We start from the raw sequence: 27,016 nt of genomic DNA, 5'->3' as shown, positions 1-27,016 counted from the left end.
TGTCCATGTTTCTGCCAGCACACGTGGCCATGTTTCTGCTGGCACACATGGCTGATAGAAACACGGTTTAACTGTGGAGGGGAGATTTCAGAATGCTTATCTCTGGCCCTTTATAGTGTGGACATGTGGACGTCACTGGCCTTGTGTTAAGTGATCTCATCATGTCTCGCTGCCTAAGAGGAGCTGAGGTCGTCTCTCCTGTCCTGCCTGGTGTCCTAATAGTCCTTTCCTTCCTCTGTCTGACCTGAAGGCCCATGTTTCTGAATTTTTATGTTCATCTGTATAATGTTACACGCAATCTGCGGAATGTGCAAAGGCACACACATGTAGTTGTGCATGCAGACATGCGCACACACACTCTGGTCTTTGTGTGGTCCTGTCTCTGGTTGTCAGGGAAGGCATTTCCTCATGTCATTACAGGAACAGGAGCTGACACCTGAAAGTGGTGTTTTCTTGGTGGGATAATTACAATAAAAACAGGCTTAACAAACACAACAATATTACAATTGGGCCACTGGGTGAAGTCACTAATAATTCATGCATGCGCATACTTATTAAACACAAATGCTGGTTGAATAGTAGTATAGACATTTACAGGCAAAAAGAAACAGTTCCATTGCACATTACCAGGGGGAACATGGACAAAAAAACACACACACACTTGCGCATACCTGTGTGACTCTGAGAAAACTCTGTTAACTATGTTTTCACAGCAAGTGCATAATGAGAGTGTCTAGCCTCATAGGCTGTCTTACAGCAGACGTAAGGGATGAAAGAAGAGATGAAATGGAGCGTTTTAGCCCGGCCGTCCACTTCCTGTTCCTCCTGGTTCCCATTCGCTCCCAGTCATCCCGATTTATTCCCATCTGTGTTAGACCCATTCCCAGTCTCAGCACTTCAGCACGAATGCCTCAGCCATTATTCATGTAATGAGATGCAATTTTCTTTAACATAATACCTGTTAATGATGAAGCCTTCAAGACTGTTGAAGCAAGTGTGTGTGTGTGTGTGTGTGTGTGTGTGGGGTATCAATTATGAGCAATGGTTTTATAATACAAATGTACTGTCTGGGTCCAGGGAGAAGGTCACTGTGAGGTCTCTGTACAGTAGTCCTAATGCCATGCTGTATTTTCAGAGGCTCAGATTTCTGAAAATGTGGATTTGCACACCATAAACTGATAGTGTTGATGACTGTTGCCAATGTCTTATACCAGCTTTAAAAATAGGTTGTGTTGTGTTTACTACTATTCTCTGCAGTGACGGTGACAGCAGAATGTATTTTAAAATGCCCTAAACACGCTAAGAGCCCTCACCACCACCACAGATTGTTACAAGAGGGCTAATTAACAACCACTTGCAATGTGGTGGGTGCGAGGCCTGTGGATGGGGCTGGTGTGATCTCTATGCCCCGCCCCTCACCCATCCAGGCAGTGGAATCTCTATGCCCTGCCCCTCACCCATCCAGGCAGTGGAAGCTCTATGCCCCGCCCCTCACCCATCCAGGCAGCTGAAGCTCTCTGCCCCGCCCCTCACCCATCCAGGCAGTGGAAGACCCCCCTGCCCCCACCATCTAGGCAGCTGAACCTTCTCTGCTTTGGGCTGTCCGTGCACCGCCAGCAGCCCTGTGCATATGGGCCTGATCAGCAGCGTAACTGCTCGTCCAGGATCTCCTTACTGATGAGTCGTCTGGACCTCCGTGGCCCCCGATTGTGTCCAATTTCCCCTGCTTCACTCTCCGCATCCCTCTCCCCCCTCTGCTCTTTCTCTTCATCCCTCTCTCTCTACGGCTTTGTTTTTTTGTCACTGGTTAACCTCTTGTTCTCTCTCAATCTCTCTTCATATAAGTTTGCTCCTTATAATTTATAGAGCGCCTACCTCAGTGGCTAAATATGTCTTCATAATGAGAGAGGAAGGAATCTACTATTGCATATGCCAAATCAGAGGGGCTCTCTGTTCTCTCCCCAAACGCCATTCCATTGAGAATGAGAGCATACTTTTGAGTGTGTGTGTGTGTGTGTGTGTGTGTGTGTGTGTGTGTGTGTGTGTGTGTGTGTGTGTGTGTGTGTGAGAGAGATATTGAGCTTTTGTTGGTGAAATACTGCTTGCAAGAAGAGTCTGGTCGGTTAGCTTACAGTGGTGTACGTTTAGCCCCCTCATCAGTGCTATGATTGGAGACCATCCATCATGTCTTGGGCAATGTGTGGTGGAGTGGTCAGGTGGAGCGACCCTCCTGCCCCTCTCCACCCAGTGTCCTCTCTCTTCCTAATGTTAATCACCCTGCACTCATCTCGCCGCTCTGTCGTGAGCACCACCGTATGACATCACGTCCGCTAGGTCACTGCATCACAGTCTTCTCTGCGTCGCCTGGTGAGTGTAATCACAGGGCGTTCTCTACATACTTTACTCTGTTAGATTATGTTAAGGATTAAAGTACCTTTGACCTCATCTTGTGATTGTCAGAAGGGGAATGGAACAGGGCCCAGTGAAACTGCCCTCGACCCATAAACAACACCCCCCAACCCCACGGGTGCTCACCCCCTTGGTAGGTCTGAGGTCATTAGCAGGTGTCACTGTTGATATTTGGGCAACACTTCCTCTGCGGTTTGTTTGCGCAGCTTTCCCTGCGTGTCTAACGGGTTTGTTTGGGTTTGAGAGAGCTTGGGTAAGCCCTGTTTATTTGACTCTGGGCGCTGCTGTTTGGATGTTGGAGACCATTAGAGGCTGTGGCTCACTGGAGCTAAAGGCTGAAGCAAGACCACACCAGGGTGCGGAACAGTGAGGACTCTCCTGTGAAACGCTAGCGACCACAGCTGGGTTATGTGCTGGAAATGTTTAGCTACCATTGCAGATGAACTAGTGAACTAGAATGCATTTGTTAATTTGTTATATTGAGGAGGGGAATTGTCTTTTTTGCGTATTTTAGTTCCTTTGTGCTACAATGGCCACCTTTTGTCATTGACAACAAATGAAGCAAACCTGCAGGATCAGTCTGTCTCTGTCCATGCAGCCTGCTTCCCTTCATGATTCCTGTTCCCGACTGATGACCTCACTGAAGCTGTTACCTCTTCAGGCCACCCTGCGATCGTCTGCCTTCTACCCGTAGACCTCAGGCCACTTAATTGCATCATTTGTGAGATGAGGAGGAAATATTCAGAAACGTTGGTTGTGCACAGCGTCAGAGGGCTGTGCTTTCGTTTAGAGAGGCAGCCCATTAACTCCTCAGTAAAAGACCTTGAGGAAATACACTTATCCACAAAATAATGACATTACAACATCATTTAGAGGTTAGCAGTTCACCATAATAGTGATGTCAGCTGGCTAATGGGTATTGAAGAGGCACAGAAAACTGTGTCTGTGTGTGTGTCTCTGTCCTTGTGTTTCTCTGTCCGTGTCCGTATGTGTGTTAGTGTCTGTATCTGTGTGTCTTCAGAGCACCAGATAGGTGGTTCACTCAAAGGATGTTAGAAGTCTTGGTCAAAAATCTGAAATATAATTTCACCCATCTTCCACTCACACACACACACACACACACACACACACACACACACACACACACACACACACACACACACACACACACACACACACACGGCCATTGCTCTTCATCTTCGTCCTCTAGACACAAAAACAGCTCCAGACGCACTGATGCATTGAACAGAGAGATGAAAAAAGATAATGAATACCAGCCTGTCCAAATGATGTGTGTGTCTGTGTGTGTGTTTGTTAGTGTGTGTGTGTGCGTGGTGTGTGTTTGTTAGTGTGTGTTTGTTAGTGTGTGTGTGTGTGTGTGCGTGTGTGTGTTTGTTAGTGTGTGTGTTTGCGTGTGTGTGCGTGCAAATATACCTCTCGTCTGTTTAGAAATGTGAACATGGTGAGAAATGATGTGTTGGTATGGGTTAGGGTGAGGCTGGATTTTGTGTAGAATTTGCTCATTTTATACCTGCCTGCATCACACACTCTCTCTCTCACTCGCTCGTCAAGGTTAGTGTGTGTGTGTGTGTGAGAGAGAGAGAGAGAGAGAGAGAGAGAGAGAGAGAGAGAGAGCGTAACTAACTTTGCCCAGCAAAGTGTTAAGCTCACATCAGGAACATTTATAGGTAAATGTAAAGCATAAGGGTGGAATTGCAGAGCTGTCCAGCGACATTAATGCATAGAGTCATTATGCTTTCTGCTGTCCATGACCCTCTCTCTCTCTCTCTCTCTCTCTCTCTCTCTCTCTCTCTCTCTCTCTCTCTCTCTCTCTCTCTCTCACACACACTAACCTTGACGACCTTAACCTTCTATATATTTAGAGTTTCATTTGATTAATTTGTTTTCATTTTATTTGTGTTGTTTACTGAATGTGTGTGTGTGTGTGTGTGTGTGCGCGCAACAGGGGGCCACAATCAAAAGGGATGAACACACTGGAGCCATCACCATAGCCCGGATCATGAGAGGAGGTGCTGCAGACCGAAGTGGTGAGTAACCTTCATCAGCCTGGGGCCACCACTACTGCTCCATCACTAAGAGTTCACATGTACCACTACTGCTCCATCACTAAGAGTTCACATGTACCACTACTGCTCCATCACTAAGAGTTCACATGTACCACTACTGCTCCATCACTAAGAGTTCACATCTACCACTACTGCTCCATCACTAAGAGTTCACATCTACCACTACTGCTCCATCACTAAGAGTTCACATGTACCACTACTGCTCCATCACTAAGAGTTCACATCTACCACTACTGCTCCATCACTAAGAGTTCACATCTACCACTACTGCTCCATCACTAAGAGTTCACATCTACCACTACTGCTCCATCACTAAGAGTTCACATGTACCACTACTGCTCCATCACTAAGAGTTCACATGTACCACTACTGCTCCATCACTAAGAGTTCACATCTACCACTACTGCTCCATCACTAAGAGTTCACATGTACCACTACTGCTCCATCACTAAGAGTTCACATGTACCACTACTGCTCCATCACTAAGAGTTCACATGTACCACTACTGCTCCATCACTAAGAGTTCACATGTACCACTACTGCTCCATCACTAAGAGTTCACATGTACCGCTACTGCTCCATCACTAAGAGTTCACATGTACCACTACTGCTCCATCACTAAGAGTTCACATGTACCACTACTGCTCCATCACTAAGAGTTCACATGTACCACTACTGCTCCATCACTAAGAGTTCACATGTACCGCTACTGCTCCATCACTAAGAGTTCACATCTACCACTACTGCTCCATCACTAAGAGTTCACATGTACCACTACTGCTCCATCACTAAGAGTTCACATCTACCACTACTGCTCCATCACTAAGAGTTCACATGTACCACTACTGCTCCATCACTAAGAGTTCACATGTACCACTACTGCTCCATCACTAAGAGTTCACATGTACCACTACTGCTCCATCACTAAGAGTTCACATGTACCACTACTGCTCCATCACTAAGAGTTCACATGTACCACTACTGCTCCATCACTAAAGAGTTCACATGTACCGCTACTGCTCCATCACTAGAGTTCACATGTACCGCTACTGCTCCATCACTAAGAGTTCACATCTACCACTACTGCTCCATCACTAAGAGTTCACATGTACCACTACTGCTCCATCACTAAGAGTTCACATGTACCACTACTGCTCCAATCACTAAGAGTTCACATCTACCACTACTGCTCCATCACTAAGAGTTCACATGTACCACTACTGCTCCATCACTAAGAGTTCACAGTGAGTACCACTACTGCTCCATCACTAAGAGTTCACATGTACCGCTACTGCTCCATCACTAGAGTTCACATGTACCGCTACTGCTCCATCACTAAAGAGTTCACATGTACCACTACTGCTCCATCACTAAAGAGTTCACATGTACCGCTACTGCTCCATCACTAAAGAGTTCACATCTACCACTACTGCGCTCCATCACTAAAGAGTTCACATCTACCACTACTGCTCCATCACTAAAGAGTTCACATCTACCACTACTGCTCCATCACTAAGAGTTCACATCTACCACTACTGCTCCATCACTAAAGAGTTCACATGTACCGCTACTGCTCCATCACTAAAGAGTTCACATGTACCGCTACTGCTCCATCACTAGAGTTCACATGTACCGCTACTGCTCCATCACTAAAGAGTTCACATGTACCACTACTGCTCCATCACTAAAGAGTTCACATGTACCACTACTGCTCCATCACTAAGAGTTCACATGTACCACTACTGCTCCATCACTAAAGAGTTCACATGTACCGCTACTGCTCCATCACTAAAGAGTTCACATCTACCGCTACTGCTCCATCACTAAAGAGTTCACATCTACAGCAGCTGAATAAATGTAATCACTCTGATTACAAAGAGCAATTACATTTTACAATAAGGTGCTGTTATTTCACATGTATTTCACATTCATATGTACAAACATGCTTCAGATATGTACATGTGTGTGATTCTCACCTACATTAAAGCAGGTGTTTTAATAAGAGGGCTCTACTCTCCCCGTTGTTGTCCTGATCCCTGTCCCGCTGTTGTCCTGCAGGGCTCATTCATGTGGGAGATGAGCTGAAGGAGGTCAACGGCATCCCTGTAGATGACAAGAAACCAGAGGACATCATTCACATTCTGGTGGGTGTGTGTAGGAGTGAGAGAGTGTGTTTTGTAAACAGTATGCACAATATGTCTGAGAGAACTCCACTATGCAGTGTGTGGCATTTGGTGATGTGTTGAATTAATGCTGTGTGTGTGTGTGTGTGTGTGTGTGTGTGTGTGTGTGTGTGTGTGTGTGTGTGTGTGTGTGGTGTGTGTGTGTGTGTGTGTGGATGACAGGCTCAGTCCCCAGGGTGCCATCACGTTTAAAGTGGGTGCCAGGCATCCAGCAGAAGCCCCAGCCAAAGAGCCCCAAGGTAGTTGATACACACACCCTTCATACAGCCTCCACCCAACACCAGCACCGTCGGGGGCGTGTGTGTGCCTGCTTATGTTTGTTCTTTGGCCCTAGTTTACTGTGTTCTGTATACATGTTGTGGTTAGTTTAGATATCATGGTAATCCTTAATGTGGTCCGTGCTACTATTTGGCAACTTATGATTGAGAGTCCTGAAAAATGATGTGCAGAGTAGAGAGAGTGAGAGAGTGATGTCAGGACTGTGTTTGGTGTGTGTTTTGTAGTTAAATATGAGACCCAAACAGTTCATACTCAGCTGTATTAATACCCCAACACACACACACACACACACACACACACACACACACCTACCTCCCTAAATCATAACAAGCCACAGACTTGTAGTCTTCTGGGTTTCTCTCTTTCTCCACTCTGCCTGTTTCTCACTCTGTGTCTTCAGTTCATTTCAGTGCTCCACTAGCATGAGAGGATGGTGCATTTGTGTTAGTACAAGAATAAAATGATATTAATGATATCTCCCTCTCTCAATATTTCTCTCTATTCCTTCTTTCCTCTGTCCATCTCACTCTTGCCCTCTCCCTCCCCTCCCTCCCCCCCCCCTCTCTCTCTCTCTCTCTCTCTCTCTCTCTCTCTCTCTCTGCAGATGTACGTGAGGGCCCTGTTTGACTATAACCCAGAAGAAGACAAGGCCATCCCCTGTAAGGAGGCTGGTCTGTCTTTCAGGAAGGGAGATGTTCTGCAGGTCATGTGCCAGGATGATGTGACGTGGTGGCAGGCCAAACACGACGGTCCTGCCAGCACCCGTGCGGGACTCATCCCCTCCAAGCAGTTCCAGGAGAGGTGAGACCCGGATGTCCGCCTGCGAGCTGGCTGTCACACTCCCGCACACACACACTCAACCGCACTCACTCACTCACTCACTCACTCACTCACACACACACACACTCCCGCCTCTCTGCCGCTGTGCATCTAGCCGTTAGGCGGTACCACTTCTGTCACTCGCTGCTATGAAAGGAATTATTCTCCAGCTCCTTCCCTTTTCCTCTTTTATATTACATTTTTTACAATCTAGTTTTAATTCTCTCTCTCTCTCTCTCTCTCTCTCTCTCTCTCTCTCTCTCTCTCTCTCTCTCTCTCTCTCTCTCTCTCCTCTCTCTCTCTCTCTTTCCCCTGCTCACTCTTTTGTGTGTGAAGGTCTGGCCACTCTGCCAAAATACTTTGGATTTCCGTGCTGTCTGGCCTGGGATGAGTAATGACACAAATGATACACAAAATGATAGCTCTGGTTCGCATCCACTTTGGACGCTCCATGCATGGAAAATCACACATCAGTGACGCTCTGCACAAAGTGGACTCTGACGTGTGTGTGTGTGCGCACGCGTGTGCGTGCGTGTGTTTGTGCAGATTGCTTCAAGAGAAAAAAATGGAAATCCCTTCAAATACAGAATACAGTAGCAAGAAAGTGCTGTTTCTCTCTGTCTCTCTCTCTCTCTCTCTCTGTCTCTCTTTCTCCCTCACTCAGTCTCTTTCCTCGTTCTCTCTCCCCCTCTCTCTTTCCCACTCACTCTCTTACTCCATCTGTCCCTCTCTCTTTCTCCACTACGTTTTGATGGATTTTTAAGCAGGTTATTTTGAATTGTAGTAAAGGGTGTTTAGTAATCCCAGGGCAGTTATGAAAACTGATGGGTTTATTGGACCCCTCTGACTGTCTGTGTCTCTCTCTTCTCTATCATTTTGTCTTTCTCTCAATCTTTTACTCTGTCTATTTCAGGAGATTTGCCCTTAGACAACCTATGACCAACCCTCAGAAAATCCCCAGAAGAAGACCATGTAAGTGGACAGAACTACACGTACACACACACACTTGTGCACACATGCTTATGTGCAGACATTCATACACATTAAGCGCACACATACTCATGCACCCCGAAGTGCACACAATTGCATGGACACGTCCGCACACACAGAGAAGTGGTGCATTCTGGTTAACAACTCGGTCCTGGCATTCAGGAATGTTCGACATCAGTCGCATGTTCGTATGGGCCAACTGAATGAACGTCCCTCTTTGTGTTCTTCACCGTTCGCGCTTCTGTGAGATTGATGTTGCATTTCAGCAGCCAGGAGCACTGATGTTTATTCCTCCGTGGGAGCAGGAGGGGGAGAGCAGGGCAGGGCAGCCTGCAGGGGGCCTTGTTCCTACGGGGCCCTGGGGCTCCCGCGTCTGCACTGCTCTCCTTCACACACGTGTCTACAGATCTGCAGTTAGGCTACTTTACCTATTTTGTTGTTTGTGTGTGTGTGTGTGTGTGTGTGTGTGTGTGTGTGTGTGTCTTTCTCTGAACTGTTTTGTTGTGTATTTTGATTTGCCAAACACATGGGTGCACTTACCGCTCACCATGACACACACACGTAAACAGAACAGCTCTATACATGTGTTTTCTCTCTCAACCACACATACAGTAGGTCTTTTTTCGGTTCTCCACACACACACACACAGAGATTGAGCATCTCTCTCGCTTTTTTCTTTCTTTTCATGTGTCACCCTGAAGCGCAGCACACACACACACGCGCGGTCTTGGATGCGTGAAGGCCTGTCTCCTCTATCCTTCACTCCACACCTCCACCTCATCTTTCATTTGCATCCGTCAAGGAGCAGGAAGTAACATGGACATGCATGTCATTGAGGCGTTTACAGTGGCGTCGGAGAGTTGTCCAGGACCACAGGGAGCCGAGTTTGAGACACACAATCCTTTACTTCTTTGGCTTCCAATTCAAAGCACAAGCACAGCTAATTCAATAATCACAGCACTATTCTGTTGGACATGCAGAAACGGTGTGTGTGGGTGAGAGAGCGCGCACATGTGTATAAAATGGAATATCAGTCAGACAGAGCAGAGTGATATTCACAGGGACAGAACCGGCTAATGGAGTCGGTCCTGACCAGGAGAGGAGCAGAACTATGGCAGATCCAGCCCAGAGCCTGCTGCCCAGGACTGGACACACTCAGGACTCCCTCCTCTGGAAACTTCCACAGAGACGTGTGTGTGTGTGTGTGTGTGTGTGTGTGTGTGTGTGTGTGTGTGTGTAAGAGTGAGACCATCTGTCTGTTGGCTTACAGCGTGGTGACATCAGCCCGTATTTGAGAGGGTGATGATTGGGAATTTGCTCTGGACTGAGGTTCTTTCTGGAGAGAGGTGACCGCACATGTGTTTGGGCGCATGTTGGACCTCGTGTTTGAGCACTCCCTTATCTCAACTCCTCCTGCTCACCCCCCCCCCCCCCCCCAATCTCTGTAGTTTCCCCCCACTGCTCCTCCTCTTGAGGTTCCATGTGACCTCGGTGCTCCTTCAGGACTGAAGGGCTTTGAGGAGCACCTCTGTGTCATCTCCATCTCTCATTACTTTACTCATGTGCTTTTAAATACAGTGAAACAAATGTTGGTGATCTGGCTGATTTTGGCCTCATCTTCAGTCTTTGTTCAGATGAATTCACTTCCCACAGTAATATCAGATCAATAAAGATATGTCTGACTGCCTGTATGTATGTCTCTGTCTGTCTGTATATATGCATATTTATCCATCCATCCATTCATCCATCCCTCCCATCAGCCCCACAGCTTGGTCCTTCTCTTCATCCCCTACTCCCCTACACTTGTCCCCTACACCCCCCCTTCTCCCCCTACCCCCTACCCCCTACCCCCTACCCCATCCTCTGTTATCTCTCTCCCTGGCTCTGTCTGAGAGGCTGGTTTCACTTTAAGCTGTCGCTTTAGTGCACCGGCTGTGTCTGTTGTAACACCACTGTGAACTCCCACACGGCCCCACGCAATGCAGCATGGTCACTGTTCAGGGAGCCTCACACACACGGGCAGGGAGAAATAGTTGAGAGGTCAGTAGTTATTGTTCACTGTTTATATAGAAGCAGCATATCCCAGAAATCTTTGACAGTTGTTATGACTGAATTCTACCTGTACCATGCAGTTGTGTGTGTGTGTGTGTGTGTGTGTGTGTGTGTGTGTGTGTGTGTGTGTGTGTGTGTGTGTGTGTAAGGAGAGGTGTGTTGTATGTAGCCACTATTCAGTACCAGTGTGTTTTGATTTATCTGTGTTTAGTGAAATTGAGAACATATGAATGGGAGGAAGTTTTGAGAATGACTCCAAATGTTCTCCCATCCTTAGGATAATTCAGGTCCCCCCCCCCCCCACACACACACACACCTCCATGGTGTTGACCCACACAGATGCAGTTTCTCCTAAGGGTTCATTTTTCCTGTTTTATTGGGACCAGTGGGATGAGTCAGTGGGAATCTGTTGTCTTTGAAGGTTTTTAACTCTGTTTTTACTTTACTTCTGTTTTTACTTTCTTTTTCCTCCTGCTTTTTATTCCATTTTTTATCATGTGCAGTCTAGTGAAGACACACCATATCGGGCCTCTGGACAGAGTGTTAGACAGCATAGCTGTGAGCTAGTTGGCTAAGGGGTTTCTGTGTGGTGAGGGATCAATGAGCTCAAGGTTGATTGGTGTTCATTTGACCACAGCCACAGCTATGGATGTAGGAGACAGGAGTTCACTCTGCTGTAGCACACGCAGGAGACAGCACTACACCCTCAGACCGTAGCACACGCAGGAGACAGCACTACACCCTCAGACCGTAGCACACGCAGGAGACAGGACTACACCCTCAGACTGTAGCACACGCAGGAGACAAGACTACACCCTCAGACCGTAGCACACACAGGAGACAAGACTACACCCTCAGACCGTAGCACACGCAGGAGACAGCACTACACCCTCAGACCGTAGCACACGCAGGAGACAAGACTACACCCTCAGACCGTAGCACACGCAGGAGACAAGACTACACCCTCAGACCGTAGCACACGCAGGAGACAGCACTACACCCTCAGACCGTAGCACACGCAGGAGACAGCACTACACCCTCAGACCATAGCACACGCAGGAGACAGCACTACACCCTCAGACCGTAGCACACGCAGGAGACAGCACTACACCCTCAGACCGTAGCACACGCAGGAGACAAGACTACACCCTCAGACCGTAGCACACGCAGGAGACAAGACTACACCCTCAGACCATAGCACGCGCAGGAGACAGCACTACACCCTCAGACCGTAGCACACGCAGGAGACAAGACTACACCCTGAGACCGTAGCACACGCAGGAGACAGGACTACACCCTCAGACCGTAGCACACACAGGAGACAAGACTACACCCTCAGACCGTAGCACACGCAGGAGACAGCACTACACCCTCAGACCGTAGCACACGCAGGAGACAGCACTACACCCTCAGACCGTAGCACACGCAGGAGACAGCACTACACCCTCAGACCGCAGCACACGCAGGAGACAGCACTACACCCTCAGACCGCAGCACACGCAGGAGACAGCACTACACCCTCAGACCGCAGCACACGCAGGAGACAGGACTACACCCTCAGACCATAGCACACGCAGGAGACAGCACTACACCCTCAGACCGTAGCACACGCAGGAGACAGGACTACACCCTCAGACCGTAGCACACACAGGAGACAGCACTACACCCTCAGACCGTAGCACACGCAGGAGACAGCACTACACCCTCAGACCGCAGCACACGCAGGAGACAGGACTACACCCTCAGACCATAGCACACGCAGGAGACAGGACTACACCCTCAGACCATAGCACACGCAGGAGACAGGACTACACCCTCAGACCATAGCACACGCAGGAGACAGCACTACACCCTCAGACCATAGCACACGCAGGAGACAGGACTACACCCTCAGACCATAGCACACGCAGGAGACAGCACTACACCCTCAGACCATAGCACACGCAGGAGACAGCACTACACCCTCAGACCGTAGCACACGCAGGAGACAAGACTACACCCTCAGACCGTAGCACACGCAGGAGACAAGACTACACCCTCAGACCGTAGCACGCGCAGGAGACAGCACTACACCCTCAGACCGTAGCACACGCAGGAGACAAGACTACACCCTGAGACCGTAGCACACGCAGGAGACAGGACTACACCCTGAGACCGTAGCACACGCAGGAGACAGGACTACACCCTCAGACCGTAGCACACGCAGGAGACAGCACTACACCCTCAGACCATAGCACACGCAGGAGACAGGACTACACCCTCAGACCGTAGCACACACAGGAGACAGGTCTTCACTCTCGGACTGTAGCACATGTGTCTTATAAATGTTAAACATGTTTTAAATGTTTTACATTTTCCAGAGTCTTCATATCTTTGAATGTTTTTGTGGTTTTCTCTTTCTTTTCCTCACTCACACACTCTCTTACACTCTCTCTCTACCCTTTTCTCTCTCTGCTGTTGTACACCAGCTCTTTCTCTCTATTTCTGCTGTAGTAGCTATTGTACATCAGTGCTCTGTATTGTAGTAGACTAGTCCTCTGTCTACAGAGTAAATCATCTTGCGATCTTTGTGCTGTGGTAGATAAACTTTATTGGCATGGCTGAAATTATACAGTTTTGATAAAGCTATATCAAAGTGATTAATCAAAAGGGAAAAAATGCCATACCAACAAATTTTCAAAGTCTCAACTTTCTTTCCAAGAACAGAAAGATTATCACAGTCATTAATTGTTAATTTTAGCTTTAAAAAATGTATCTCTTATTAATTAATATTTTACACAGATAAAAGACTGTATTTCATCTTCTATTTCCATGATATCATATTGCTTACACAATCTTTCCTCTCTTGGCTTCCAGGTTTCATGGTGTTGGCCTCTTTCCACTTCCAGGCTGTGGTCACTCATTCTATATTCTGTTAGTGTTTTCCTTTCATGTACATATTTAATCTTTAGTGTGCCAGACTGATGGTATGATTTAAGGATCGGTAGCATTTTGGTTTCATTTGCTGTTTTACATCATTTTTCCATACATCATTATATTACAAGCTTCGAATCTGCCAGTGTCTTTTATTATGTATATAGAGGAGGAGCAAGAGTGTAGATCGTCATGCATAATGAGGTATTGGGCCAATAGGCACAGGGGGAGGGACTCTCAGCAGAGGTGAATGGCCAGTAAAGCTCTTTTATTGAACAATGAGTATTCTATTGCTCATTTTTAGTGTCAGTCAGCAGCAGGTATGGGTTCAAGTGTGAGAACCTACATACAGTCTATAGAACCTGTGTAAAGCCTGCACTAATTAATACATAGTACTGGAACCCCGATCTAAATATATATACAGTAAACGTGACGTGTTATGATTGAGCCTTGAAAATATGCTGCATAATCCTATGGAAACAGCCTGATGAGGCTGAGCAAAGCAAAGGAATATTTTGGAAGCAGAAAGTCTACAGCTGTTTATACTTTGAACAATTCAAAAGAGGCGTGAAAATGCCCATTGTGTAGATATTGTGTATATAAAGTATTTGTGAAATGTAAAATGGTACATTGTAGTTGCCTAGTGCGGCTTTTTGGAGGTGTCTGTGTTTTGCGGCACTACAGCTGTGTATGTGTAAGGCACACGTACCCTGTCCTGCTCTGTGTGGTATGAGCACGGGTAAGGGATATAATTGATCAATTGCCAAACTAATTGATGTTCATTAAGACAATCTAATGCACCGTTTTAGTGCTTTATTTTAGACACTTTGTCTAAAATAAAATAAATAAAAAAATATATCATTACAATTTTCGACACTTTGTCTAAATTTGAAGAAATATCATTACCAAACCAATGTAATGAGACATTTCAAATAGTCTGGTGGGTTTTTTGGGGGACCAAACAGATTTGAGATGTTCTTAAAACATCGTGCTTCATAAGGAAGGTAATTTATTTCGGCATTTACTGCACACACAAATGTCTAATTTTTCAAGTCATATTTGTCCTTTGTATTGTCCTCTCTCCCTCTCTCTCTCTCCCTCTCTCTCCCTCTCTCTCTCTCTCTCTCTCTCTCTCTCTCTCTCTCTCTCTCTCTCTCTCTCTCTCTCTCCCTCTCTCTCTCTCTCTCTCTCTCCCCTCTCTCTCTCTCTCTCTCTCTCTCTCTCTCTCTCTCTCTCTCTCTCTCTCTCTCTCTCTCTCTCTCTCTCTCTCTCTCTCTCTCTCTCTCCTGACCCCTCCCAAGCAGCCTCCATCACACAGACTTTGGTTTATTCTCCTCCTGCCACTTCTGTGTCCAAACATTTCTATCAGTGGAACATAAATGTTTTTTTGCTCTTTGACTGTAAACTTCTGTTGTGGAGCCCTCATTCCTTAGACCCACGTGAGACGCTCAGCCGTGCTCTGACTGTAAACATCTGTTGTGGAGCCCTCATTCCTTAGACCCACGTGAGACGCTCAGCCATGCTCTGACTGTAAACATCTGTTGTGGAGCCCTCATTCCTTAGACCCACGTGAGACGCTCAGCCGTGCTCTGACTGTAAACATCTGTTGTGGAGCCCTCATTCCTTAGACCCACGTGAGACGCTCAGCCATGCTCTGACTGTAAACTTCTGTTGTGGAGCCCTCATTCCTTAGACCCACGTGAGACGCTCAGCCGTGCTCTGAGCGTAAACGCGCACGTCTGTGAAATGAGAGAAGGCTTCTTCTACAGGGCTTCACTTCAGGATGGCAGTGTGAAAGCCAAACTGGCAGTTTACCGCTCATTTCTCATATTCCAGTCATAAACGGCTGTGCTTTATGGTTTTCCTGTGAGCTGGCAGTGTTCTCCGCCTAAATAGGCCTTTGTAAAACTGAGACACATTACAGTTAAAGCAAGCTGCCCTGTTCTGTGCTGTTGTGGTGGCGGTCCGGCCCGCTCTTGATGTGGTGGCCACGGACCGGTTGAGCCGGTCTCAGGCCAAGTCTCGGGCCTCGTCGGCATTCTGCTTTCCATCGGTAACGCATGGAAAACGAGAGTCACTGCAATTTTCTTACGACACTGGTCACTGCACACACACACACACACACACACACACACACACACACACACACACATCATTACTGTGCACATGCACACACAAACACACACACACTCAACAACATGTGATGTGTGACTGGTGTATGTACAGTGATGAGTGTGTGTGTGTGTAAGATCCTTGGATTCATTTGCATGACAACCATACATGCGTTTTGTCATCTTTTCTTTTTTTCTTTTTGCTGCCTTCTAGCTGTCCCTCCTTTGTATATGGGTCTCTCCCTCTCTGTCTCTCTCTCCCCATCTCTCTCTCTCTGTGTCTCTCTCGTGTTTTCTTCCTCTTGTGCCACCATGCCCTGTCACTTCCCTCTGCCAGACACCACTGTGTGTAGGCGTGAGTCCTCTGAAAGGTCATGCCTGGGTCACAACACTGTGCACCGTTTAGACATTCAAACTCATTGGATTTCACAGCAATGCATGCTATAATTTTTAAACAAACCCATGGGCTCCACCCAGCCAAGTTCAGAGTCACGCCAGCGTCTAGTAGGGGTGACCCTTTCAGCACTGTCCTTTTCTTCCCCCATGCACACTTCATGACCTCACCCTGATTCTTCTCATGACCTGACCCTGACTGACCCCCCTGACCGCTGTCTCTCCCTGTGGCTAGGCTGCCTGGTACATATTCCCTTTCTGAGTCCTGCCTGCCGTGCTGTAGGTAACAGGAGAGCTGTTGTTGGCTGGGGTGTGGGGGAGCGTTCTTTAACAGCCTAGTTCAGCTCCTCACTCAATTCGTGTGTGTGTGTGTGTGTGTGTGTGTGTGTGTGTGTGTGTGTGTGTGTGAATCACAGAATGAAAGACAAGGTGCTGTTCTTGATTGATGGCAGTCCTCCGTTTGGTTTGACGACCACAGACAGACATGATGGAAAGAACCCTTCATTCTTCCTGAGACTCCCTCTTCATCCATCCTGTGTGTGTGCGTGTGTGTGTGTTGCTCTAACTCAACCATACCCCTCGTCTGGTTCTGACAGGACAGCAGGTCCGTGCAGTCCATCAGCACCATGGCTCTTAAACAGCAGTGTGGGGAAAACACTCCAGCAACATAGTGGTCACGCACAGCTCACAAGCAGACGTCTCCCGTGGCCACAGCCTTTCCGCTTGCCCACTCCCCCCAGAGACCTGCCCACTCCCCCCAGAGACCTGCCCACTCCCCCCAGAGGCCTGCCCACTCCCCCCAGAGGCCTGCCCACTCCCCCCAGAGGCCTGCCCACTCCCCACAGCCTCAACTCCGCACGGCGGCCTCACCAGGCGACAGGCCGGGCCGGAGAAGGCAAAGCTGGGAAAGCCATCAGCCCCCAGGATCCAATTAAGGGCTGGAGTTATGGAAAACTGGAGCCTGCCTTGTTGGGGCTGAACTGCGAAACGGTCCATTTCCAAAACGAGTTTATCTCATCTGTCCACGGGCCTCGTCACTGGAAGCGGGGCACGGAGCTGGCTGGAGATTAGCAGAGCGATTTTTGCCAACACTCTTTTCAGGTGGATGCACTGGAGGCTGGAGGCTGTGCATTTAAAGGGTCTGGGCTCTGTGTCTGTTTCTTATTCCTGTGTCTGAGGATGTGTTGAGGCTTTCAGATGATTTTGAGTGCTAGCCGTGGGACTGGCCCACGTGTGTCTGAGGTGTTAGGGTAATGTGCAGAACGCCTGCATTCTCTCCTTGCTTGTCTTAGAGCCGTGGACAGCATATGTCTGGTGTAACCACAGGTTATTGCAAAGCGTGTGTGGGTGCATTGGGATGTGTTTGTGGGGGGCATGCGTGTGGGTGTGTGTGTGTTTGTGTGGGTGGGTTGTTAGTGCGTGTGTTTATGAATATATGTTGGTGAAAGCGTGTGCAGTTGATATGACTCTATGAAGCTGATGAAAGGGCTTAGATGGATTGAGCAGGTGATTGATGACTCAAACAGGAGTGGAGTGTCCAGCCACTTTGCATTAGTCTTCATTCATATTCTGTGTGTGTGATTGTGTGTGTGTGCGTGTGATGTGATGTTTCCCCTGATTCAATACACAGTATTCTTACCCAGACATTCCTACATATAAATCCTTGGAATAAGACGGAGGGGAAAAAGAAATATCCCTCCTTGACACACGCCGTCTCTGCCTGGCCCGTGGGAGTGGGGAGCCGTTCAACCTGTAACACTCGGGCACAACACCACTTCACAACACCACTTCCCACACATGCGCGCAGTGGAAACGCTTCCTACCGGCTGTTTCCCCCAGACATCAGTTCCTAACGAGTACAGCATGGTTCCAGCCATGCTCAATACATTTTTCAAATAGCACTGCTAAATAGTTACGTTTTTTTCTTGGGTTTTTTTTTTTTTTTTTTTTTTTTTTTAATCATCTCCTGGAATTGTGATCCATCTTTTCTCTCACTTTCCTTGTCCTGCTGGAGGAAGAAGGGAAGCCCATAAAGGCTTAATGTGCCCAGGCCCGCTGGGGGACGCCAGGGGCCTTCAGGGCTGGTTTAACAAAGGCAAAAAAAACCCTGAAAAATCGGAGTGGATATAAAAGATTGTTTCTCCCATGAGAGTAAGATGTGATGCTGAATCCAGTTAGCATGCGTGCTTAGGGATCACAGGTCTCTGTACATGCGCTAGTCTGTGATCGGAAGCTTCCGGCTGTTTGATGCTGGGGGTCTCTCCGCCTCTCCCCCAGGGGCCAGTCCGCTAGCCCTAAGGCCTTTCACAGATGCCTGTTAAACAGAGAGAGGGAGAGCATCTGAAGGACGCGTGCCTGTCTGCTTGCGTGAACCATACACACACACACACACACACACACACACACACACACACACACACACACACACACACACACACCCACACTGTAAAGACACGCATGCATCTCTCTGATGGGGAGTCCTCCTTTAACCTCGTCTCTGTCTGCAGGCTGGAAGCTCAATGCGCCCGCTGGGCTAAAGGATACCTTGTCCTTGGGACTCAAAGTAGGCACAAAGTGTTTATTTTTTTTCCTTTACCTGGACAGCTTAAATTAAGGAGGCAGTTTGTTTGCTTTCTGGAAATCAGTGACATATGGGAGACACAGCAAATAAGGGAGATTACAGGGAAAGATTTATTTCCAAACTTTCTGGTCTTTTAAACAAAGAAATCCAGCTCGTCACTGTTGGAGGTTTTCTAGTTAATTTAGGCCGGATAATGTTGTACAGATATTACTTTGAGTCGTTTGTTTAAATGGAAAATATCCACTGGCTTTTGAAGGTGGAGGTTAGTGTAGATCAATTCTGTAAATGTAATGGCCAAATATTTAAATAAATGCAATTATCTGGTAGTCTAGTTTTTTTTTTTAAAAAAAGCTCCTTGCTGGTGTGTTTTGTGTGCTTAGACACACACATACTTGTTCTGCTAAACCTTCCCAGACAGAGAGAGGGGAGATTGGGGCAGATAAAGGAGAGATTAGGGGAGAGATTGGGGAGAGAGAGTAAAGATTGGGGCAGAAACGGGAGAGAGGAGGGACAATGAGGGCAGAGGAGGGACGGAGACAGGAGAAACAGTGAGGGGAGAGAAAGAGGGACAGAGGGGTGAGAGGAGGGACGGAGACAGGAGCAACAGTGAGGGGAGAGAGAGAGGGACAGAGGGGTGAGAGGAGGGACGGAGACAGGAGCAACAGTGAAGGGAGAGAGAGAGGGACAGAGGGGAGAGAGAGAGGGGAGCAGGTATGGTGGGGAGCTTATCAAGCACACCTGGCCTGTCACAGCGCTTTCTCCACACCCCACATGCACACTTGTCTTACATTCTTTGGAAAAGGAAAAAGGAGAAAGAATAAAAGTTCCATGACAAGAACTGGGTCCAAAATACCTAAAGAAGGGATTTTGTTCCCCATTCTCCTCTGATTCTGGAATGAATTAATTTCCATCCCTTTCGTCAAATTTACCCCTGTCAGTAGTGGGGCTCAGGGAACACTCGCTATCCAAGCCTTGATTTATTTATCTACACTGAGGCAAAGGGTAGTGCTCTGGCTATTTGGACGGAGCTGTCTGGAAGACTTCGAGTGATTTGGAAAGGTCCCAATTACGAAGCCTCTTCAACTGGGGGTGCTGTGATCTGTACAGACTGCCTGTCTGAAGCTGTGTAATGAAAGCCTGTGCACCTGCCCTGAGCTGTGTGGACAGAGACCCTCCCCAAACCAGAGACCCGCCACCGCCTTCCACAGGCAGCAAGCCTCGCCTATCAGGTGGATCCTACTGGTACTCACTGGTTCACAGTGGTGTATAGTAGATTTCATTCAACATGGCCAGTGCATTTTGCCTTATTTGGTACAGAGATTTGTATTGTGCTTAATGTTGATATTTCTCCATAAATGGGGAAATAAAGCACTATTAGAAAAAGGTGGAAAAAATCAGGTTTGATTAAATTCATTTTTTTTCTGGGTATCCAGGATTGTATTTGGGGGGAAAGCTATTGCTTCTAATGGCACAGACTGTGGTGCAACCTGCCTGCAGTGAAACAGAAGTCTGTGTTGCCTGCCTGGTGAAACTGAATACACACACACACACACACACACACACACTTGTCCTGTGTCCTGGTACAGGACCGTTTTGACTTATGGCGTGTTTCATTTGTATCCCGCTGTAGGTCCCAACTAGCCCGTATTAAGTGACTGTTTGGAAAAGAACAAGCCGTAAAGAATGCCGGATCTCTCCACGGCAACACATCTGCAGTGCGCCCGTGGGCTCAGTGCGCTGTGGAAACTATTAAAGGGGATTGGACCAGGATCTGTTCCTGCCCCCTCCCCCACACCCTCCTCACGCCATCATTTTCATACTCGCTTAATCTGGACTATCTTGCATCATATCCATGTGACCATTAATCACTGGGGAGGAGTGACTGAGGGAGGGGTTTGTGCTGGGGGAAATGCCTTGTGCAGATGCGGAGTGTTGGGTGACTTTGGTTTGGTGCTGGACTGGTCTAACTAGCATATGTCATGAATATGAAACAGGCCCGTTTAAATGAGGGGTGCGTTTCTGGTATCACTAAAGCATCCCTGCTGTCCTCCCCCCCCCCCCCCAGCAGGAAGGTTGTGCGGCGGCGTTCCTGATGCTCCTCTTCCCCTCATACGAAAAGCCCATCGGCTGCAGCGGGCCTCAGCCCAGCCGCGCCCTGCTGTGTCCAGGGAGAAGCCCCCCACACGAGTGATGAAGTAGGGTGGAAACGCAGGCGGTGGCTTTGGTGTCGAGTGATCTGAACCACTGTCATGAGTGACGACCTGTGCAGACATGTAGACCTGTGCAGACGCGTAGACCTGACCTCCTCACAGTGTGGGGTGTGAAGGAGAGCGCAACAGGCTCAGGGCAGATCTCGTATATGGAGAAGAGATTAGTCACCAAGAGAAGAGAGTCTAACAATGATACTGCAGGTCTGAGGGAAGGAGGCACAAGAGGAGGTTTTAGTGTCCTCTAAGCAGGAGGCCTCGGCCGAAGGAATAACCACACAGCTCTTCCACACGGTGACTGTGCCGAAACTAAGCCGGTTAGGTTATCAAGTGGGTGACTCGAATTGTCCATGCAAACAGACTGCTGATTAGGCCTGTGTTGAAAAAATCGATTTTCCGATTCAGAATCGATTCGCATATGATGATCTGATTACACCTGTGTTGACCTGTGTTATCGATTCGTACGTCCAAAGATCGATTTTTTAGTGAACTTTTACCCCCGCCTCGTCACTGAATTCACGCAGGCGTGCTCGGTCTAACTAACTGTAAAACGACTTGGCGTCGGACAGTGCCGGTAACGACGATAGTCAAATCGGAAATCTAAAAACAGAAGGACAGTTTATCCAGTGTCAGTGACTATTTACAGTTAGTCCGTGTCACTGACCGTTTACCCAGTGTTTTTACACTTTAAAAAAAGTTTAAAATGTTCTTGTAACGTTGGGCGCAAGGCGATGGACGAGACAGAATCCTTTGCACTTTCCAAATCGTTACGTTTATTACATTTACCGAAGCGCAGACAGCGCACATAAAACACGTTTACATAGAACATGTGTGACTCAAACAACGACGAGCACAGGACGCTGCGCGAGCGCAAATTAAATAGACAAACCACATAAACCCCACGTGATTACGAGACGAGCCACAGGTGAGGACTATCACAAGACGCACCCGCACCCACCGAGATACACCGACGTAGACGATTAGACGCAGACGACGTTAACACGCCCAAAACGGAGGGGTCGGGGACCGTAACGTTAGAGTTCTGTTCTTATATTCTCACTTTAAAGAAAAATACACGTTTACATTTTATACTTTCAGTTTATTAAGTGTGAGCACTTTTAAAATAAAATGCATTTGGTAGCAACAGCTTTTGGGTGAATTCTTAATTATTTCAATCATAATAATAATGCACTGGTTAGTGTCCCAGTAGGAGCCCACTGTTGCAGATATAGACACCTCAAAGATGTCCTCTGTTTATTGTCCTGGATTACCTTTCTTGAAGGTAGATTTATGATTACCCTTTTCACCAGTCTTCCAGCCATCAGTAACTACCAACTACCAGTAACTATTTGCTGATTAATATCGATATAATACTAGTTTTAACATGTTGCTTCTGTACACAGTCAGGAAACAGCTCAAATACATTTTTAATAGCACTAAACCCCGAATTGGATCGAATCGGATCGAATCGATTAAATCGGATTAAATAGAAAAAAATCGATTCTTAATCTTCATAATCTGAATCGGATCGATTCTTGGAATTTGAATCAATACCCAGGCCTACTGCTGATACACATACACACGGTTGCGTTGGAGAGTGTTAAACGTTGTTTAGCTCTGTCTTCATCTCTTTTTGTCCCCCCTCTGTGCTCTTGCCTTCTAGCTGGTTTCCGGAGGAGTTTTCGTCTCAGCAGAAGAGACAAGAAGACAAACAAATCGATGTACGAGTGCAAGAAGAGTGATCAGTATGACACGGCTGATGTAGCGACCTATGAAGAGGTGGCCGCCTACCGCCGAGCCTCCACAGACAAGCACAGACTCGTCATCCTGGTTGGTAGGTGTTGCTGCTGCGTTTGTGTGTGTGTGTGTGTGTGTGTGTGTGTGTGTGTGTGTGTGTGTGTGTGTGTGTGTGTGTGTGTGTGTGTGTGTGTGTGTGTGTGTGTTCGTCTTTCACCATTTCCTGCAAAGTACAGATGTAAATTGTCCCTCCCCTTCTAGCTGGTGCACTGGGTCGTCGCCCATCTGCTTGTGGTTAGAGTACTGCTTTCCTTTTTCTTGTCAGTGTCATTAGCTAACCACTTTGCCAAAGCCCTAATGTGGCCGATCTCTCTGGGAGCTGCGTCTGGTTGTGGCCTGGTCACGACCTGCTCACGCCCCGCTTGAGGAACAGCGGAGAGGTGTCCAGGCATCTGGAGGGTCTTCAGCTCTCTGGTCATGCCGGTTCTGACCCATCACACACCCCCATCACCCTGGTTCAGTGGAGATGGCTTTATTGCTCATGGAAGAGTTGTTAACGCACCGTTCCAACGGAGTGGCGTAGGTGAGGGTGCTGAGTTGCCAGTTCCTCACCTTGCAAAAATCTTGAAATAGAATTACTGGAAGGAAATGGTTCACAAAAAAATGGACTGAATCCAGAGAATTGCAAAATAAAAATAATAAATACAACACAAAGGCTTAAAAGCCCAAACGCGAAACAGTAAATGTTTTATATAAGATAAGCTTGAGAGAGGAGATGCAAAAGTTACCCAACCAGATGTGTATGTGGCTTTAAAGATGTAAAAAAAAAGTTTGGATATAGAAGTAAGGAGTTTAGAGCTCTGGGTAATGCTGTTATATCAACCTCCAATCAGGTCACTCAGTGGAAAGGGAGAAAAACGTGTTTATGGAAGCTCTTTTCTCAGGCTAATGTTCCAAATCATCACTGTGCACATCATGAAATACTTTTCACCACTGACAAAAAAAACGTTGTCCATAGCCCTGGGACCATTTCAGCCTTCATTTAGCTCAGTGGTGTGAGGTGGTGCTGGGTCACGGTTCACTATAACACATCTAGGCCTTGGTTGGGTGAATGAAATACAGAGCATGGGATCTATCACACACACTCTCTGTGTGTGTGTGTGTGTGTGTGTGTGTGTGTGTGTGTGTGTGTGTGTGTGTGTGTGTGTGTGTGTGTGTGTGTGTGTGTGTGTCATTAGCCAGTGTGTGTTTTTTTTTTTTTTTTCCTCTCAGGACTTCTTGCCCCAAATATGCAGTCTGAAGGTTCCAGATATGTACTTATTCCTCTCATTCTGTGGTCAGACTAATGCAAATATTTTCAATTAACTTTCATAATTTGGGGTCGGGCGTCATGGACAATCTCACTGCTGCTGACGTGGAGCCAGAGCTGCTGGGTGTTTTGCTTTTCCATCTCGGGAGAAAGTTTTGCTTTGCCTGCACTGTGTTTGCTTCTGTCATCCCCTCATTTTCTCTTTTTATTGCCGTTTTTTTAGTTCCTATCTTTTCCTGCCTCTGTCCTGCATTTCATTCTGTCGCTTTATGATGACTGTGTCTTTCTCTCAGTCGCTCTCCCGTAAACTTATCTATGCTCTTAAAGATAATATTTTTGAATTCAGACCCATTAATTAGCCAACTTCCCCTGTCCAACCCCCCCACACCCACCGTCTTTGTTCTGCCGTGTGTTTCCAGTGTGATGTAGATTCGGGGCTTTTCTTGGCCTGGGTGTTTCTTTTCCTCGTTTCATTTTAAAGTTTGAATGAAGCTCATTCATCTATGCCATATCCTGTTGCATCAAGAGCTCACAGTCCCAATAGGTGTTCACCACTGGCCGTGCACACAGCCCTCCACCCCAAACCCTCCACCCATCTCTGAAGAACTTGTCCCCCCCTTTAGACATGTCCCCCTAATTCCCCTTAGCTTTCCCAAACAGGAGTGACCTGTGGTCAGAGGATCCATTTCAAACAACCTTCCAGACATGTCAAGATATTATCTCTTTAGACACATATTAATCAAAGTGCCAACATAAATATATTTTACATATGCAAGTTTTGGCAGACCACCATAGTGTTTTAACTGAAACCTGATTATTTAACATAGCAAATGATCTATTTTGTTCTGCATGTTTTGATTTGAGACAGAGGAGATTCAGGTTGATTTGACTATAATATACGAGGTCTCAACCGATCAGCAAGTATAACACACATTTAGGAGACCTGTGTGCTTTTTCCATGACCTTTTGTCATACTGCACTGTCCCAGCGTCCCTGAATGAGTTGTCTGTCTGGTCCACGCTGTAGCAAAGGACAGTAGGCTGAACTGAACTGGCAGGTAACTTTCACACAGTTGAAGCTCCCCTGTCTTGTCATAGCTGGGACTTCTTACCCTTGCCAGACATGCTTTAGATTAAATTATATTACAGCACTACCCCTGACTGATGTGATGAGAATAGCCAGTCAAATTACTAATGAATCACTTAAATGCCTCGGAGATGAGGATTCTTGCCTTCATGGGGGAGAATATGATACTGATTTGTGGTGCACTGCCTGTGGGTCAAGTTCATGTTGACAGCAGTGCAAAAACACATGTTCACACACACAAATGAATGTTTTCACTCAACGAGAGCTAATGAGAGCTCTAATCAACACTGACACTGAACTGCAAGGAGAGTACACACACACACACACACACACACACACACACACACGCATGTGAACACAAGACCTCAGATGCTTGTTCCTCAGGAGAGGGTGGTATTAAACTCTCTCACAGACAGCACAGGTCTGCTTTAATGGTGTAAGGTAGCCACTGGTTCTTTTAAACATCATGCAATATAATACGGTTGAAAAGTACAATATAAAACAAAAAAACTGAACAATACACAAAGAGGGATCTATAAGCCTGTCCGACATTCTGCGCACCAGAACAGCCCCCGTCGGCCTCCTCCACACTCCGCTGGCGGCTCACTCGGGCCGCTCGGGGCCCCGCAAAGAGCGCAGAACCATTGATCAAAGCCGCTTAGGGCCCTGCGACGAGCACAGAACCGTAGATCAGAGGCATTCAGGGCCTCGCGGGGACCGAGGAGCACAGAGCCGTAGATCAGAGGCGGAGGAGCTTCTGCTTGGGCGGAGGAGTGATGGAGGGCTCACAAGGCCTCTGTTAATACACCAGCGAGGGAGGGAGTGGAAGGGCCCGGGGAGCATTTATCCATCATCGCAGCGACAAGGCCTCGATGTGGGCCTGGATGTGGGCGGACCGGGCTTGGGGAGGGCGGGGAGGGGAAGATTAACGTTTGTGGAAACCGCAGATCGTGTGTGTGTGTGTGTGTGTGTGTGTGTGTGTGTGTGTGTGTGTGTGTGTGTGTGTGTGTGTGTCCATCCTCCTTCAGTTCCTGACTATTGCCATTGGATCCTGGAAGTAGACACGCTGCTTGCGTGAAGACACTACCTGTACAGCCATGCGCACACATGAACACTCTGATTTTCATTGCACACGTGGTCCGTTATCTAACATCTGTCTCAAACAGAAGACCGATATTTCTCAGTGGCCCTCAAAAACTGTGAACTCTTTCTACCTCGATATGAATCACACATCTACCTGGCTTCTCCTCATACTTTAGTGTTATCTAATATCTTCCATCTTACATTTATATTCTCCTTTCACTTATAAGAATCAGAGTCAGATGCCAGATTAGCAGAGGAAGAGGAATGCTCAGTCAAGACGTGTTTCCTGCGTTAAATATTTTTAATTTAAAGCGTCCTGATGATGCGTTTAAGCCTGCCGTGTATTGAGGAGCGGAGCCCGTTGTAGTGGGATCTGCCACAGGTGGATAGCAAACGTGAGCAGGTGAAGCCAGGGGGGCTGTAGCAACTACCATGTTCTTGGTGTGACCCCATGCTTGTGATGTGACCCTTGAACCATGTTCACAGTGTGACCCCAGAACCATGCTCCATGGCTGGATGCATCCACTGCCATTAGGGGTAATGGGGGGTGCAGTCATTTTTAAGGTATAACAGTGGTCTGCATAACAGCAGAACAAGAGATAATATGGTATTCTTCATTTAGGGCATATAATGTCAGTTGATCTCTTCATCTCGTGCTCCATCCCTCTTCTGTATCACTCCACCCTTCTCCTGTCTCACTCCATCACTCTGTCCACCCCCTGTCTCCTTCGTTCTGTCCCTCCTCCACCCTGGCTGTGACTGCAGCTGTGGGCTGTG

At 47.4% G+C, this 27,016-nt stretch overlaps 1 protein-coding gene across 1 annotated transcript in view; it reads left to right on the top strand.

The window, feature by feature from the left end:
- The window catches only part of mpp7a (MAGUK p55 scaffold protein 7a), a 95,248-nt gene that overhangs the window by 45,209 nt on the left and 23,023 nt on the right, over window positions 1–27,016 (top strand). Inside the window, exons 7-11 of the mRNA XM_076998479.1 lie at window positions 4,376–4,457; window positions 6,555–6,640; window positions 7,563–7,759; window positions 8,691–8,749; window positions 22,688–22,858. Coding sequence (XP_076854594.1) covers window positions 4,376–4,457; window positions 6,555–6,640; window positions 7,563–7,759; window positions 8,691–8,749; window positions 22,688–22,858 — 595 coding nt within the window. The remainder of the gene's footprint in view (window positions 1–4,375; window positions 4,458–6,554; window positions 6,641–7,562; window positions 7,760–8,690; window positions 8,750–22,687; window positions 22,859–27,016) is intronic.

The sequence above is a fragment of the Brachyhypopomus gauderio genome, chromosome 3 (genome assembly GCF_052324685.1).
Source record: "Brachyhypopomus gauderio isolate BG-103 chromosome 3, BGAUD_0.2, whole genome shotgun sequence".
NCBI lineage: Eukaryota > Metazoa > Chordata > Actinopteri > Gymnotiformes > Hypopomidae > Brachyhypopomus > Brachyhypopomus gauderio.
This window is presented reverse-complemented; position numbering and strand designations above follow the sequence as displayed.